Source organism: Falco peregrinus, chromosome 3 (genome assembly GCF_023634155.1).
Source record: "Falco peregrinus isolate bFalPer1 chromosome 3, bFalPer1.pri, whole genome shotgun sequence".
In the NCBI taxonomy this organism is placed as follows: domain Eukaryota; kingdom Metazoa; phylum Chordata; class Aves; order Falconiformes; family Falconidae; genus Falco; species Falco peregrinus.
In genome coordinates, this window is record NC_073723.1 from 63,379,606 (window position 1) to 63,398,528 (window position 18,923).

The window sequence follows — 18,923 nt, forward strand, 5'->3', positions numbered from 1 at the left end:
TCCCACACTCCTCAGGGCTGTTTAACCACTTAGCAGGAAGCAGCTACAGCTGCACATCATCCATGTCAACCAACCCACTGCCTTCGAGGCAAGGCCACAGCTGCATGTTATCAATGCTAATCAACCCACTGCCTTCATTCCTCTACACCTTTCCCAACACCTCGGTCTTCTTTCCGTGGTCATGAAGACCAAAATGTCAGACTGTGTCAGGGATTAAAAGTGATATGATGACATCCCACAAAGCAAGTGTATGCCATGTTTCAGTAAATCCCTTCAAAACACTATAGGAATTACATACACATCCATATACAAAGATACCACTTGATCCCAGAACACTGCCTGCCATTAGACTGCTTGCCTCTACAAACGAAAGATCTTCTTGGCACATTTAAAATTTTGGACATTGTAAACTAACAGCAAAGTAAATGTTACCTTCTTGACCTACAATGACTCTTCCCGGTTCATCCACAGGATCAGATAGCGAGGGCCACTAAGCAGTCTTGTGTCACCTTAATCTGATAGCAATGGCCACCCAGAGGCTTAGCACTACGTTGAGAATCCATTTTGCTAAAGGGTTTTTCCAAATATTTGCTGTTTGCAGAGGACTCAAGATTCCACTTGAGGTTTATTAATGGTCCTTACTCTAAAGTATCATAACACCAGCGGCACATCAAATCTAGTTCACTTCTTGTAGTACTTTCTCCTCCAGCAAATATTTTCTTCACAGACCTCTCCTTCAGCTGCTTTGTTCTCATTTCTAGGAACCTAGTCTGAGATACATTCATCAAGGTTCCTCCAGCAGTTTCAATTCCTTTCCACTGCTCCGTGTCCTTGCCCAGTCAGTCAATCCCTGGTTTCCCTCAAGCACCAGTGCTCATTTGCCCTCCCATAGCTTCCCTGAATTCCCTGTACCAACCTAGCAGGGTGTTGCTTATAAGCATTCATTACATGTCACCTTGTGTCTTTCCCCAGACTATGCAGGTTACCACATCAGAAATTAGATAAAGAAAGCTTTGGTTTTCAGTAAAAAAGTACTTAAAACTTGTGACACAAAAAGCTGAATGCAGCAATAGGGGATAATATAAAAATACATATTCAACCCAAGGTGAAGTCTTCCAGAAGTTAGTTATCAATATCTAACAATTCTCCCATAATACTGTCACAAAACTTAGCAACCCCATCCAATAGGTTATTTAACAGACTTAAAATAAGGAAATTCCACAATAATCACCAGCAAGATAAGCACATGAGAAATATTTTCAGAACTTTTGCAAAGATACCAATAAACACCATCTCCTCTCCAAAGCTTTACTGAACTACACCAGCCACAACAGCAAAACCAAATGACTGCCTAGAACAGATACAAATAAATCCAACCACCAAATGCCTTTATCTAATCCTCAAAAATGAACACTGCTCCCCTCCACCAAATCCCACCTGTACTTCTAACGGCTTTTTAACAAAAGAAAACAAAACTTCTAGCAACAAAAACAACCAATTATTCAGAGGTTGTTTCATTGGTAACAACGTTAAACAAGCACTTTACTCTTCATACATACCTATTTTGCTTATGTTGAGATTTGTTGCAGTTAACACAAATCTACTTGAGTTCAGAATGGTTCTATTATAAAGACAATTCTAGTTCTCTTTTTTAAAGGAAACTACTTCCTAAGTATTCTTAGAATTTAGAGTGTATTTTGCTCATCAGTCATCTTATATTCCAGGCGGCAAGTGGCTAAATGTCTTACTACTCTGCCTCCACCGAAGTCCCCTCCAGAATAACTTGTATAAAACTGGTTAAGCTCACATTTCAAGTTAACTGTGAATACTCAGTTCCTACAAATTTTATGGTATAATTATCAATTTCATAAAGAAGGCTGCACTCAACATTCACAGTGTTATTCTAGAAACTATGTAGCTTTTCTGTTTGACTAACCAAGTATGTTCTACTTCTTGTAGCAATTTTATAGATTTTAAAAAAATATCTTTGGAGTTAGCATTCATGGAGCCTTATAGAAACGCTAGGGCATGAAAATAAAAATTCAGTACAGCAAGTTTGCTAAGTATTTGTCAAACTGATTTACACGGCATACAAGAAACTGTACAGCACTGATGGGCCCGCATTACCAGTCCAAAGCACACCGAGAAATTTAAGTGGTCAATAGCTTCAACTCAAAAGTCTACTACAGTATACGTTGTGCTGCTCCTCAAGGGATTTCTGCATTTTCCAGCGAATGTTATGTCCAAACACACATCATGAAAACTACATCCTTTGAAATAGGAAGTTTAAAATTAGGGGCTAATGTCAGCCAGACAATTCCATGAAGCCGCCTCTTAGGTAGTTAGGAAAGCTTGCCTCAGCTTTCCAAAAAGGAGAGCTACTCCTTCTCAGGCACTAGCTTGCAAGCACTACTTCTCTCTTGCCTCTGCTGTCAATAAACAAATGACTAAACAGAAATTCTTCAGGTCAGTAGGACAGAATTTCATAAAGCTCTTCTTACATTGAATAGACCAAGGAACAAGCCAAGTTTATCATGTTGATCTCATGAGGGATGTTTCAAATTAACAAACATTATCTCAACATACTATTAACAGCTGGCATAAATTCAAATATTTTTGACCAAATATATCAATGTTTAGTTGTATAAAACAACATGCAAAGAAACACCTTCGAGCCTTCCTTTCCCAAATCCACTGACAAGACAACCTTGAATAAAACTTGCCATACTAGCACTTTCAATTAATATAAGGCAAGGTTTATAGGGAGAGAGAATATCTTACAAGACATAGCTGGAACAAACAGACAAGCTCTTCAATCCTGTCTTCAGCTCTGAAACAGAAGCAGCAAATTCCAACCCAAGCTCAGGCCAGGAACAATTTTTTTGAGCTTAACTCGATTAAATTGTCAAAGTGCTTAATTTTTAAGAGAAAAGGATGGTTGGTCCTGTGGAGCAAAAGGGGAGGTAAGCAAGAGGAGATAAAGTTACCTATCTACAGGTGGTAATCACCCCTCCCCCAAAAAACTTACACAGCTAGACTGAATTACATGGAAAACTAAAATTCCATTAAAAACCAGTAATTACTGACTGATTTCTGATATTCAAAAGAAATCAGAATTTTCAGCTCCTAGTTTCATCCTTTTAGGGTATTTCTTACAGCTCCTCTTAGAATCACCACTACCAGCAATTACAATTCAATATGTTAAGGTATTGCCATATGGAAAATATAACTATAAAAATGCTGAAGCTGTCATCTCTTTTAAAGTAGACATTAATTCAGGTCTAACTCACTTGCTTATATGCCACACATACATATTCAACATCATCAGAAGTGCATTACAATTTTCAGTGTAAAAGCTCAATCAAACCAGTAGTGACAATATGCTAAACAGTTTTCATTATATACTTAAGCCCAGGAACATGAGCTATACAGACTGAGAAAAGCTTACGTTGATATTTTCTAATTGCAGTAGATGTACTGTGTAATAGGATTTGACGTCTTCAGATACTAGCCTCACACGGAAACCTGTTTCACTGAATGTCATAACTTCTTCTTCTTTTGTTGGCCAGTATTGAGCACACTTCACCTAATTCATTTTTTTTTAAAAAAAGAAGGGGGGGGGGGCAGGCGGGAAGAGAGAGAAAAAAGAAAAATCTGGTTAAGTATCCTAGTATTTTTGGGTTTGCATGAACAGATTCTGAGACCCCATTATTCAATACAGTAGATTCGACTCAAGTACCTGCTGCTGGTCTGAGGAATTAAAAGTCCACAGTGTTTACAGCCAAGTTACAGCTGTTTCACAATGGCTATTATGCATTCCAGCTTTATCTGTTTATACTTTCTTTCATCCCAGGTTAGTGTGTTTTGAGACACATTCTTAACCCCTCTTCCCCACTCTTGCTCTCTACAGTGAAAAGATCTTTACTCAGCTGTTTCAACAACACTTCCCCCTCCGTTTCTGACATGCACACCTGCACATTTACATAACTGACGTAACATCCAGTTTTCCCAAGGCTTGTTGAATACTAGCAGATTCTAGCAAAACAAAAGAACAAACTAACAAAGCAATGCAAAACTGTCCCCTGTCCTTTATTCCTCTTGCCCTGCACTCCAACTTTCTGTAGGAAAATTTCTGCATAAGAAAGTAAGTGACTTTTTAATGGACTAGTCAACTCCTTTTTTTCACTCACAAATCTACTCTGAGGAAAAGCCATAAACCTCAAATGACATGCATTTATAACTAAATCCAGTTGTTTTAGGCACATTAGCAGAAAAACTACAGAACAGAAGATTCCTGTATTCTTGCATGCACATATACCACCAGCTTTAAAGAATCAAAAATAACTACATCAGTTTGACAGTTGCTGGGAAGCAGCTTGTCTTCACTGTTACAAACAGCTAAGATCACTATATAACAAATATATTACTCTCATAGATTTAGCAGAAATAATCTAAAGATACTTTAAACCAAACTTGTCCTCCCATCTTCCATTTTGTTCTAGAGCATCTTACACTGCTTCTATTACACCTTATTTCTGTCTGTACATGCTCCTTTCTCAGGATGTTACTGTCACCTTTCTGGATGTATATTTATCAGATGCTGTTTTCACCAAACTGAATTTTGTCTTAGCTCCATCACTTCAATATTATATTAAACACATGTTACACTGTATACCAGTGAGGAAGTCTGTTAGTTCTGTTAATGTTAACAATCAAACATTGTTCAACTGTATTACTATTATGTGGCTTACTTTACAACTTCAGGCCTAATATTACTTACCGATTCTTTTTCAACAATTCTGTTCAGCATGACAACTGCTTTGGTTTGTTGTTGCCATACCATTAGCCAAAAATGACAACATGTATTAGGCAGTGGACCCTGTGTAATGAAGAAGAAAAACGGGTGTTAAAATATATAGGCAAAGCAGTTTGAACACAGTTAATTGGTCACTGTCCTCTGAAAAAGTTTACACAAATTATTAATAGAATAACAGAAATGACAGGTTAGAAAGTAACCAACTCCACAGATCATTCCTGCACCTGAAAGTTGTTGTTGTTGGGGGGTGGGGGGGTGGTGGTGTTTGAAAAAACAAATAAACAAAAAAACAACCCACAAACAACAGAACAGTAATAGCTCAGGGAAGGGATGTTTCAGTTTGGGCATCAACACTATTGTGCTGTGAGAAGAAAAGCTACTGCTCAGAAGGTGCAAGATGAAATAAGGGGTAGAAATTGTTGCAATCCATTTCCAAAACAACTGAAGAAAAGAGCAAGAAATACCTGAAAAACTTCATATGCAGTAAATTTTTCAAATATTCCCTTTAGCTTTTTATTAAAATATGAAATAATGTGCCCAAAACTAAAATAAACAGGCAGTTAATATGTGATACATGTAATTCACAGGGAGAAGGAACCATCCAAATATAAATTACAACTTTATAAATCTCCCCTCCCCGACATTCTCAATTCCTATAATAACCTAGTAATTGGTAATACTTACCTGTGTTAAAATATAGTACCTCTGGGCTTCTTCTATGACCACAAGGCTGGCATTGATATAGTCATTCTCAGTGTTCTGCAATTTTACACGACTATGATCATCTAAAATTTAAAGAAAATTAAGAATTAATGATGCATCCATCCATCTTCTAACAGGCAAGTTTAGGTCTGACAAGCAATTAGAAATAAATTCTGCAATACTAAACAAATAGTAACCTATAAACATACATTAAACTAATTTCTCAAGTAACTTTGGGAAGTGCCTGTCTCATTCTCCCCTCAGCAGTCCATCAGAGTAATTCCAGCTATTAATAGAATTTACTGAGAAAACTGGAATACCCAGTTTTCTTTAAAAAACAACCAAACAAAACAACCCTCCCACACATGCCAAAAGATGCTCACAGCCATCCCTCAACAGTTGCATTTCCTTAACAGAACAGCACCACAACCCACACCAGGCAGCACGCTGTCCTATCACACCAGATCACTCTGCTGCATGGTTTCCTTTAAGTTCAGAATTCCAAGATTTTTGGTGAACTGAGATTTCACAGGTTGAGGTAGAATCATGAAGTTAAACTCACACAACAACAACAAAAAACCAATAAAAAACCCACACAAAAACCCCTACTTGTAATAACTCAAACCAAGCTTTAATCAATTTAATTTCCCTGTAATTTATTATTTAATACTATACAAGTTAAAAATACTAAAGAAGGGGCATATGTACCTATTTAACAAATCTTCCAATTAAAGGAAGCCGAATCTAATTACAAATTTTCAGTTTCTCACGGTTACACAGGCAAGACAGAAGATTCCCCTATTTATGGCAGAGGCAAGCAAAGGACTCCTGTTGAAATTCTAACATTAGCATGAGAAAGATTACCAGACTGTCCTACTAGAACACTGCATAATAAAAGCTCACCGTGGCTATTCCTAGAAACTTAGTATCTGATTTATCACCCTCTAGGAGACATTTAAGTAATCAGACTTGTTCGCGTTAATTAGAACTGCATTAAACAAACAGCATTTTTAGTTTAAAATTTGTACCCAACTGCATGCCAAGAAATGAGATTCAACTGACTGCAAACCCCCCCGAAGCTCAGCTGCCTAGATGGGTTGTTTATGAGAACAGTAAATAAATAGCAATGAATTTAAGAGACTTCCAACACATTTCAAGAAGAGATGGAAGAGATTCCATAAAGAAACTGACAGAGCCGAGAGTGAATTACAGTGCAGTGCCTGTTTTTAACCTACATTCACCTGGTCAAACCCACAAAACTAATTTGGGATGCAGACTTATAGCACAGCTCCTGTTAGAGTATTACTCTGCTTTTGCCTCTCCCATCCCTGCACCAAAAGGCTAACTTCCTTTGGACAAACAAAATTTTGGGAAATGCACAAAATCCATGGGTTTTGACATGAGCAACTACCAAGTACCCCACTCAGTCCAGCTGTCCTAGTTGAACTGAGATTAAGTCTCTTTATCACAGCCAGTCTATACAGCACAAGGCTTATCTAAGAGATCCATGAATATGGCCCCAGATAGGCAAAAAGCTGACAGGAATGAAAAAATAGTTACTAAATAAGACCCTTGTTCTATAGACTGCTCATATGATTTTATAAATACTTTCTATGTGTTTGGAAACCTGGATAAAGTACATTTACTAGGTTTTATCTGCTTTTATACTTTCCCTCATCTATCTGCTATTCACAACTGTCAAAGGGGATCTTACTGGATTCAAGGAAAGAAGTCAACAGAAAGTTTGGGGGGTTTTGGGTTGGTTTGGTGTGGTTTTTTTTCTGAAGGGCTGAGATTTGGGGTTGTTATCCTACCTCCTTTAGCTGCTAGCTTTTATATGCAGTCACATACAAATGTGCAGAGTACAGAAATATGCTGGAAACCTATTTTTAATATCGAAGTATGAGAAAGTTACTGGGTTTGTCTGTTTTCATTAGCATTCCAGCTGTAAGGCAACACCATCCTGACTTTCAGGAGCCTTAAAACAATTTATGATACATCTGCATGAAGAAAAAAGTATTATCAAAGCCAAGACACAGTAAAATGAAGACACTTGCATTTTAAAGTAAAATGTATCTCCTTGTACTATTTTGTCCAGACAGGAAAGCGTTACTTTTTCCTTTCATGTATCACTTTATCTGAAATGTTTCTACTGGAGAGAAACCAAGGCCTTTGTAAATATTACATGTCATTTGCCAACAGGAAAACCTTAAGATCTTGTTATAGTAAATCACACATACCGGTACTAGTGTTCTCGGAAAGATGACATAAGCAAGCACTGTTAACAGTTTAATCACCCAGCAGCAGCTGCTGTATTGCTGCCAAGAGGAGATAACTGCAGAGGCTCTAATGAGGCTTCCTACTGTAATCCTTACACACGTTTTCCGCCTTACTTTTTCCTTCTTATAAATTCTGCTTTGTACACAGGACAAATTAAATTCTGAAAGTGTTTGGTTTTTTTTTTTTTTAAAAGCCCCTTTTAACAACTAGTTCTATGCACAGAGAGCTTCCCTTCTCCTCCCCAACTAAAACAAGAGTCGATCCTACATATACACAGAGGCATACATGCCACAGGACAAAGAAAGCCACTAGAATATATTGATTTCCCATCTTTCAAGGGAAAACGTTCCTAAAGGACACAATGACCTAGAAACCTCATTCAAGTTTTAGCTTGCTTTTCTGAATTAAAATGAAGCAAGCCAACTTTTGACAGTGAGTTAGCTGTAACGTGTTTCCCGTATGTAAATCACTTCCAGTTACAAAGTACTTCAGATTTATATGAATGATTAACCTATCTTAAATCTTTATCTTAAATGTTGCCATGCCCAGAACAGCTAAAATCTAGTACTCGTTCTCTGAGGCGCCAATTCCCCTATTTCAACAAACCATGCAGCCTGAAAAGGAAGTGGAAATCTTAAAAATGCTTCTCATTCTGGCTTCCTGCACTAAGAAAACTACTGTCAGAACGACCCTGTCTGAGGTAAGTGAACTCTTACTACCCACTTAAATGAAAACCTGTCCCACAGGTATCACTGACAACATTCCCTGTGTCTCAAATAAGGCCAAGACTTCACATTACACATCAATTTGCCCACTCCCTGCTAAAAAGAAAGTTACCTATCCAGTTAAAACCAAGATACAAAACGTCTGGCACTTTACATTATACAGTTCTTGCAGTTAGTTAATGAAAGGTGACTTGAAAATAACTGTGCTTCTAGAAGTGAAACCACTGTATAATTGAAAAATTGTCTTTCATTCAATAAATGTCTCTGGCTCCACAAATATAGAACTATTAACAACAAAGGAGAGTGAAATGCTACCCAGTGGATTAAAGAAAGTAATAAATAAAACATGTAGCCATAAGCCATCCCAATGACCCAGTATGACCCTTTCCCACTTACCAGCAAATCCCCTTCATTTCACTAATCCAAATCTAGCCTATCTGAGCTGCTAAATTATTCACATACTCTGTCACCATACTTACAAATCTCAAATTTCAGAGGTAGCCTATGGCACAAGAAAGCAAAGTGACTTTTCCCCACCCTGTCACCAGTTGTAAGCAATGAATGCCATTGTACCAGTCATGGCCTAGCTCCTAACTGAAATGTATTCATACTGAAATACACACTTAACTACTGCACAGATTCCTTACACTTTGAAGGACTGAAAAAAACCTTAAGATACATTTTAGATCAGTGGGTGCTATAAAACTCCCCTCCTCCCCAACACCAAAGAAAGAAGTATCTCCAAAAACAGCACACTGAGTTTATTTATACCATGTTTCTGGTAACAAGATGTTTTATAGAAACATTAGATAACGTCATCATTAAGTATCAACATCAGCTTCTAACATGGACAACGAGAAGTGCAGTAGGTTTATTTTGGACAGAACATCTCCTTGTTCTCAGCACACACACTTGAAACACAGGACAGAAAGGGAACATTTTTGCAGTGACAATTAATCAACAATATTTGCAAAGCCATCCACATCTGCTCCAGCTCTGTTCCCTGTAAAGAACAATACTCTTCATGTTCCTTTCTCCCTAACATACACTCTAGGTCAACTGTAAGCCTATGGTTGAAAGGTCCAACACAAAGTCTACTAAAGGTCACAGGAAGACAAGAGAAATCACTACCTCTTAAGATCATCCAACAGCAACACCAGCTTCTATCAGGTGAAAATGTTCAGGTGGCCTAAGATACTGGGCTACACACCACATGACAAAGGCAGGCTAAAGATAAAACTGCAAACCCCCCCATCTACCCTCCAAAAGCAAAAGGAAAAAGAAAAATCCTGCCAATTTTGCTGAGGGGATTTCCTTCTAGCCTCTAAATCTGGGAACACAGTAAGCAGATCTCTAAAGGTGTTTACAGTCAATCTGAGACACTAGACTCCCCTGATAGCAACTAAGGATAAGATTTAGAAGGTAAGTAATAACAGAAATCTTAAGAGTGTCATTGAAGTTATCAATAAGGAATAATAACCTCACGAGTTATTTTCCTCTCAACAATGTTTTCTGAGAAATGGTTCCATCTGTCAGGAAATGACTGGTTGTCAAACCAAACCTATTTCAGATTAACTTCCTGTTTCAATAGCACTACATAGCCAAAATAGTCCTCTCCATATTCTAGACTAATACCAAACTGCAGGACTGCTATTTTTTTTGGCTAGGCAGTAACTCTTGAGGGCTTTTACCCAACCAAACTTATACATACCATAGCTCTTTAGCCAACAGAACTGGACACTAACAAAAATATTTATGAAACCGGAGACAATGTGAAACTCAACTGTAATGGGCAAAGATAATTAGTCTTTTCCAGCTAACAGAAATCAACTTCTAGCTAAAAATCCACATATTGGACACAAGTGGTTTCAGCATACCTATCTTGTGTATTACGGCTGAAATGGGGCAAACCAACCCAAAGCATTTTTTCCGGCACTTGTAATTGACATATTTCTGTAAGACAGAATAATCTTTGCATTTCCTCTTGCAGACATACCACCTCCGATTTTAGACTGGCTTGGCCACTATCTAGATTAACAAACCATTTTCTCACTGCTACGCAGAACTACAGCATTTTCATTAAATTGTATCTTACAGTATGTTTAAGTAGCAGTTAAAGAGCAGTAAAATTGGTGAAGGACCGAGTTGTTAAGATTGCATGAGACTGAGTTCTACTGCATTTCTGCAATGCCAGCTCCTTGCACACATGCACCATGATTACATTTCTTCACCCCAGTGACCAAACTGCGTAACTTTTATTGCAGCTGCTTTGAAATTTAGGTACTGTTATTTTGCAATGTTATTTATCATACAGTCCCTTCCAGGTCTCTTTGTCCTCCCAACTCTCACCAACAATTATGAGTCATATTTGAAAACACAAAGATGTAAAATTCAATGGGAATTAGTTCAGACAGTCCTGCAGGCCATCTTGGTGGCCCAATTCAAACCTTCTTTCTTTCATAAATACTAAATCCATAATTCATAAATACTAAAAACGGAGACATGCCTCAAAGTTCACCATCTTAGCCCAGCCATCATGTTGTAAGTCATGTCAACTAGCACATAATGACCTTAGCCCTTCCTATGCCAAACAACTGCTTCCAAGACTAGGTTCTATCTGCCTCTGCTCTTGCACAGGGTCCAGGGATTTATACAATCACATAACTAATTTCCTCCTGGCTAAACAAGCATTTCAGAAGCAGGCTTTGCCATGACCAAGGCAGAGGTGTTTGATGCTCTTCACTACTGGAAAAGTTGTGCCATGATTCAGGAAACTCTTGAGCTCCGGAAAGCTACAAGACATGGATACAAGTCATACCTCTAAGACACTATTGCAGGCATTTTTAGATGCTACTTAAATAACACAATGGGGTTTTATTATTTTTTTTTAGAAACACTCCTTTCAAAAAGAAAGAAAACCCACAAATATGTTGAAGGTATGCTGCTGTTCTCTTTGTAGCAGTCACTGACTAAGAAACTGATGGAATTCCATGGATGGAATAAGCGGCAAACGCATAGTTATAGCTTCTGCCACAGGAGTTGTATAGGATATTGGACCAAGGAACAGAACTTGGGCCTTGTGGGCTCAAATCCAGTTTCCTGCCTTCTCTCCTTACAACCCCCATCCCAACTTTGGTATGAAACAGGAAGTAAATAAAACCCAATCTACTTTACCACTGCTAAGATGCTAATGCTGTGCTGTAACAGGACAGCAAACTTGGGACACCTACACACCTCTGCACATATCAACAAAGGCCCAGCAGAGGCCTATCTCCCTTTACTGAGCATACAGCGTTAGTCAGGAAGCCTTGACTAACTTGAGATACCTTCTTAAACAGACCACACTGGAGAATGCCATGCAGATGCAGCCAAGAGGCTGTGCATTGAACTCTTTTAAGTTCAGTTTCTTCAGAGTGCAGTATTGAGATTCAGTATCAAGCCAGACTGGATCCACTTGGAGTGGACACGCTGTGCACATTAGCGTTCTAGCAGCAGTCTGATGAGTAGCGCACAGTGCTGCATCTGATCAGCATGACTCAATCTGAGACCCTTTCTGTGTGATTTTGAGAAGTGCTATGCACATGCTGCTACCACAACCTTCAACTGGAAACAAGGAGTTCAGCACTTCTCCAAATTTTACAATAGGTATTCAGATTAAGCTGTCAAACAAAAAGCCCAAATACAATTGCAACCCTTCAGAAATTCTACATCCAGTAACAAGAAGGCTTTTACGAGCCTTTGGTGTTCTGGGAAACTCCATACTAAAGAACACACAAACATTTAACCATTTGCAACATCAGTATTTTGTAGAAAAATTAAGGCTGCACTCATTTCTTCTCCTAGTCCTTTTGAAAGTGACTTATGATAGCTTTCTCCAGCTCTAACTATATATTGGTAATCTTTTGCTCACACCTTTTTATAGCAATTTTGGATTACAGTTTCTACAGTAAATGCCATTGAAAACAAGTGCACAACACCGCAGTAGCAAAGAAGCTGGTAAAAAACAAGAAAGTTGTCTTCACCCAAGATGTAAGATCATTATGTCATAAAGACCATTTTATGGCAGTTAAGCTGTACAAAGCACTTCTTACTGTATCTACTCACATTGAGAACAACTTCATGCATACGTTCTTCCGAACAGACAAAAATAACAAAATCTCAAGTATTTCTTAAAGCAACAGTACAAATCAAGAGGCATTTACCCAGTCTTACAAATGTGCAGAATCACTTAGCCCAAAAGGAAACTTTCAGTCAAAGCTTATTAACTTAGCTTCTGTGCTCAGTAGATGTTGATTTTCTTAATGACAAAGCAATATTAAACAAATAATTTCCTTATAAGGAAAAATGTTTAATATTTTACTTTGCAGCTCACAAACACTTCCCTACATACCAATAACAATGATTTTCAATCATCTCTCATTCACCATCCAGCACAGTGAGTTTAAACCACAGGCTCTTCTCCCTTCTGTTATATACGTTTGCATATGTGTTATGAAAAACATATTTATCATAGGATACCTGTCTACAGAAATAAACAAAATACAAAACCTACAATAACCATGATTTATTAGCTATGGTGTTTAAAAGTAAACTGGGTAAGTAAAAGGTCTACAAAGTTTACCACTGTATTTACATAAAAAGATACTTACATGGACTAACATCTCTGTATCTGTTTCGATTTCTGTTTTCTGGATATTTTGCAACTCTGTGAGGGTAGTCACTGGATTTATGCCGAATTTCCTTTAAAAGACAAAAAACGCAAGTCACTTATAGCCAGCAAGGTGATTAAGGTTAGTGTTATACACACCCTATTTTAAGACTTTCAAACTTATTAATTAATGCAGGTTATTAGTAATTAACATTTTTAAACTGACCTTCACTACAGCTAGTGGTATTTTCATGCAGACAATGTGTGTCTCATTCATGGCCAAGCTGTTGCCATTTAGATCTTCCCACACTTGGATAACACCACCAAACTAACATAAATGCAGTTTGGTAAGGAACTTACGTAGCAGGATCAAAGGCAGGGAAAAACCCCAGATATTTATTATGTTTGCAGTTTACCTCAGACATCACATTACCTCCCACAGTAATAAGAGACTCGGACAGACAGAACTAATAGCAGTCAGTACACTGCTAGCTCCTTTACACCAACCAGCAGCATAAATGCCCACAAAGGCACCTAGTTAATGATTTTATGGCTGCTGTTAACAGCCATAAGATTATTCTTGGTGGTTTGACAGTTCAACCCAGATAGCTGTAGTTAAACATGACCCAGTAGTATGAAGGAACAATTCTAAACTCAAAATATCAATGTGATATCACAGCCTGCTTCTTCACAGGCATCAATACAAACCTTCCATTCCAATAATCTGCACTTAGAAGATACTCTGACATACTCGTTTACACACTATTTTAAAGAGTATGCTATACTGTTCATGTACTCTGAATGTTCAGATTTTACTCTTTTGCCTCTGAGTGTATCTTTTCCAGAACTTCACTAATATATACAGATTTACTTTATGTAGACAACTGAAAACACAGCTAAAAAGCTATTGACAAGCAGCCTCCAACAAACTGAACTATTCCCTCTACATCTCTGCAATGACGCCACTCAGCAGGCATGTTGTACAATACAGAATTAACAATATTTTGCTTTGATTTCACCTTTTGCTACATGTGAACATTATGTCCCAAAGAGCATTTAAAGCTCTCTTTATAACCAAGCATTCTTTGGTCTTTTTCTATCTTTCCACTATCTTCTTTGTCTTCTCAAACTTCATAAATAGCCTATATATTCCCAGACAATTAACACAGCCAAAAAAGACTCTGGTGGCAATTTAACATACGTAAGGAAGCTCCATTTTGTAGTATCTGGTGTATGGCATTACTTAAGTGCAGCGCGAACCTGTAAAGAAACTGAACCACAATGTGGAACAGCAACTGTCAAGCACCAGTGCTCTACATATTTGTACAAAAATATCTTATCTTTTAAACAATCAGGGTTTTTGTTTTGATACAGCACACTGGAATTCGTCTTCTTCTCTAGTTTATGTGGCTTACAAGCTTTGGGAGCAGCCATGTGCTCACTGAATAAATGTATCTGTGAGGCATTCACAACTGAGTTTCCATGAAATGTAAATTATGTATTACTCCATAACTGGATACGACAGACTTTTTTTTTTTTTAAAAAAAAGCACTGGCATCCTCTGTGCACAGAAACAGACCTGTAATTTGGTCAAAAACAATAAAACAGCTAGAAACACTACCACAGTGATGGGGGGGGGGGGGGGGCTTGCTAAAAGTATTAAACCTAAGGAAGCTTAATGACTAGTTCTAAAATCAGGTTTTCCCATGTATGATTCAGCCATCACAAACTGGAGAAACAAACCAGATGCTAGATCTAACATAAGGTATATTATACAAGAAAAACTTGCATTGGAAAAGGAAAAAGTAAAAAATCAGTATCATTTATTCAGTTATTAACTCAGATTGGATAAGAGCTCTGGCAGTCAATATAAATAATCCAAGCTTCACAGGATTCTACCACAAGTCTTGGCAAATTCATGGAACTGAAGAGTAAAAATAACAACTGGTCCCAGCAAGAAATAAAAAAACCCTAATACCCAACTTTTTTCTCCTTCAGAGAAACGTAATATTCTCAGGACAAACATGTTATGTTTCTTATACAACACTATAATAGAAAAATACCTTCGGAAACAAAAACTCAGTGTGAAAACACGTATCAGCAATTCAGAGTATTTTCTACAAGTGTGTACTATTTAAAACCATCACTTGCTACTTCTGTGCTTTAAAGCAGATTTGTATTCTCTGGTTTTAACAAAAACCAAACGTGTTAAGTACCCTGAAAAAATCCTGAGTCTGCAAAATCTACAAAATCAGGGAAACAAAAGATTCTAACACAAAGAACCTTATTAAAAATATTTTATGGCATAGCTGTAGTAAAATTAGGAAATTCACACACAAATTTTAACAGAGCTTAATTTTCTCTTCAGTTTACTTCTCCAAGAACATCTAAGCAACATCAAAATTACTTGGGAAAGCTAATTTGCTCAGTCTGGATATACCACATGTAAAGTGTGTGTACTTTTTTACCTCATAAAAATACCAGTTGCAGAAATCTTCCCTTAAACTGTGCTAAGATAACGAGGTAAAAGCATATTTCTGTTATTCCTTGTTAAATTCAAACGACAGCTCAGTTCCATAATACATGCGTAAAGACAGTGTATTCGAAATACATGTAGAGCGGGGGGAGGGGGGGAGTATTAACAGAAAAAGCACAACTTAAGTTAGTAAAGAGAACTTTAATTTGGGGTTCTTTTTTCCTCATTTGTGAAAGGGCACTGTAAAATATATACCGGCTCAAATAACTGTTCTAGTACTGTAAGCTTAAACATAAAGTCAGCGTTATGGACCCGAACCAAAGACTACTGCTGCAAGCTAGCGAGCCCGCTGTTCCTAGAGCACGCGGGGCAGCAGGCGCTTCCCGGCGGCGGCCACGCGCCGGGCAGGTGCGGGCGGCGGGAACGGCGCGCGCCGAGGCCGAGCGGGCGCCTGCGGAGCCGCTGCGCTGCGGCCTCAGCGCCAGAGCCGCGAACCCGGGGCGACGGCGAGCCTCGGCCGCACCGGTACCACCAGGTACCGCTTCCCGCTCCACCTGGAGACCGCGGGGGAAACACCCTCGCCGGGATCTGACCGGGCCGCCCCGCCAAGCCCTCAGCGCCTCAGCCGCCACCGCGCCCCGCCACCAGCGCCCGGCCACCAGCGCCCGGCCGAAGCGCCCGAGCCCCGGGCCCGCGCAGACGCAATGCGCCGGCAGCCCCCCGCCGCCCGGCAGCGCGCCGCACAGCGCCTGCGCGCCACCCCCCCCACCCCCGCTACCCGCCCGGGGCGGAGCAGCGGCCGCCCCCGGGAGCATGCGCAGCGCCCGCCCGCAGTTTCGCTGCGTGCACCTGAAGGCGAGCCGTGGCCCAGCGACTTCCGCTCCCCGCCGAGGCGGCGCGCGCCGGCAGCGGGCGCTGACAACGCGGTGCCCGCTCCCCGCCCTTCCCCCAGCCCCCCTGCCGGGGCGGCGCCGGGGAGACCCCCCTGGCTCACCAGATAACGCGCCTGCCAGTCGTTAGTGGCGTCTATCTCCTGGAACTCCTGCTCGATGGTAGCGGACATGGCGGCGGCCAGAGCGAGAGCCTGTCCGGGGGCCGGCACGCTCCCGGCCCCGCGCGCGCTGCCCACCGCACGGGAGCGCCGAGCGCGCTCCGCCCTGCCGCCGCTGCCGCGCGCGCACATACGCTCGCAACGGGTCCCGCGGGCGCCCGTGCCGGGCGCATGCGCGCGCCGCGGCCCCGCCCACTGAGAGTTGGCCAGACCACGCCCGCGGGGAGGCGGGAAGCACCTGGGGTGACGTCACGGGGCGGGGGGGCCAGGGAGAGGGCGCGGGGGCCGCACGCAGGTAGTCGAGGGTCCCTGCCGGGCCGAGGGTCCCTGCCGGGCCGGGGGCGGCTTCGGGCGCGGGGCCGCGAGCAGCCGCCTGCCGCCCCGGTGTCACTGCAAGGGTAGGGCCCGGGCGGGCCGCAGCCGGTGGATGGGCGCTCCGGCCCGGCCCGGCTCAGCGGGGACGGTCCGGGCCCCGCTGCCTGCACGTACGAGAACCGGGGCGTGTCGGACAGGCAAACCGCGGCCGGGCCTGCCGTCTCCATGGCGGAAACGCGGCGGGGCGGCGCGCAGCGGCCCCCTGCGATCGCTTCCAGAAGCAAGCCCCTAGGAGACCGCCTCGCGAACGGCGGGCGACACCGGAGGTCACGCAGGGTTTGGCGAGGGCAGCGTTGCTCAAGCTGCGGGGAACCCGCGGTGCAGCTCCGCGTGACCGAGGCGCGCTTGTCGCCCCGCAGCTGCCTTCGCACCGAGGCGCGGGCGGCCACGGCCCCTGGCTGCGGACGGGACAGCGGCTTAGCGCCGCGCGGTCTCACTCTGCACCGCAAGGGGGAAGAGCTTAAAGCGCCGGGCTCCCCCCTCACCCCCCAGTGGCAGCGCTGCCGCTGCCCCAGCCGCCCCCTCTCCCAGGCTGCCCGTCCCGGACCTGCTCCGCCCCCCCCCCCGCCGCCTCACGAACGGGGCGGTCTCACGGGAACGCCTTAATTGCCCGCCGCCGCGCCCGGGCGGTCCCGGGCCCCCGCTGCCCCGCTCCGCTCTGCCGTCCCCTGGCGGTCAGCCTTGGCCGCGGCGCCTGCCGTCTGCGCTGCGGTGGCCGGGCCGCACCGGGCCCCCCCCGAGCGCCGCGCCCCGGGCTCGCACACGGTGCGGGGGCTGAGCGTGGCCGCCGCAGCCCGCGCGAAAACCGGCTGCGCGGTGCTGCACGGTGCCGCGGCGCCCTGCGCACTGTCACGCCGCAGTCCCTAGCAGCAGCCGAGGCGCGACGCCGGGCCTCGGGTGATTTTTGGGAACGGCTTCAGGCGTGAGGTGAGGAGGGAAGGTCGGCAGAGCGAGGCGCTTGCTCCGCCATTAACGTGCTGGTGGCGGTCAGTGCGCTGCTGCTGAGGCGCCGTGCCGGCCGCCGTTAGAGCAATGCAGCGCGAAGGGCACCTGGGCGGCCAGGGGTGGTGCCTGGCTTGAGCCTTGCCCACCTCACACCTAAAGGCCACCAGCTGCACGCTGGAGAAATGTGGCCTCAGTGCTCAGTGAGCAGAGTTCACACTCCCCGCCGTCGTGCGGTTTTATAGCTACAAAAAGGCAACAAGGCTTGTTCAGCGTGGTGCAAGAAATGTTTATGTGGTAACACAGGTAAGGCAAATATTTTTGGAACAAACTTCTGGCTTTGACATCCAAATACCTGTCATCGGCTGTTGCGTTTCCTTCCTGTCTGCAGACTGCAGCGCAGTAGAGCACTCCAAGAATGTGCTCCCGTAATGAAAGCTGGTATCTTGTACACCAGGGGACTGCATGATGCACGTCTGAAGCATGGCTGATGGGACAGCATGCATCGGTAACTTCACAGCACGTTTTTCCAGGTAGCTCAAGGAAATGTTGCGTAATATTTTCTTGAACTGTGGGTTCAACCTTTGAAATCAATATAGGGACTAGCTTTCCTGGATTTTTCTGCTTGCACAGGCCAGTTCTACAGATGTTCTCTAGTTAATCAGTGTGCTACATGAGATTAGTTATGAAATAAGTAAATAAGACATTTGTGAATTATGTTTATGACTAAGCACAGAGCAGAATCTAAGTATCCATCCTCAAGATAGTAGGTCTGCTTGAATTCATGTTTCAATGAACAGAAAGTGTTCTTAACCTCAGAAAACTGATCTTGCACAATCTGGATGTAGGAAAGTAAATAGATACATAGAAACTCTCTGCCAAATAACAAATTTAAATAAATTAAAACA

The 18,923-nt window shown here is 42.4% G+C and overlaps 1 protein-coding gene across 2 annotated transcripts in view; it reads right to left on the bottom strand.

Moving 5' to 3' along the window:
* The window catches only part of PTPN2 (protein tyrosine phosphatase non-receptor type 2), a 32,550-nt gene extending 15,672 nt beyond the window's left edge, over nucleotides 1-16,878 (bottom strand). Inside the window, exons 1-5 of one of the 2 annotated variants that reach the window (XM_055798893.1) lie at nucleotides 16,642-16,876; nucleotides 13,173-13,263; nucleotides 5,501-5,601; nucleotides 4,781-4,879; nucleotides 3,449-3,586 (exon numbers count right to left, since the gene is read on the bottom strand). In XM_055798893.1, the coding sequence (XP_055654868.1) occupies nucleotides 3,449-3,586; nucleotides 4,781-4,879; nucleotides 5,501-5,601; nucleotides 13,173-13,263; nucleotides 16,642-16,830 (618 nt within the window). In that variant the 5' untranslated portion in view covers nucleotides 16,831-16,876. Of the gene's footprint in view, nucleotides 1-3,448; nucleotides 3,587-4,780; nucleotides 4,880-5,500; nucleotides 5,602-13,172; nucleotides 13,264-16,641 lie in introns of both variants that reach the window. The other variant, XM_055798892.1, reaches the window with a different exon arrangement.
* Nucleotides 16,879-18,923: the final 2,045 nt, after the last annotated feature.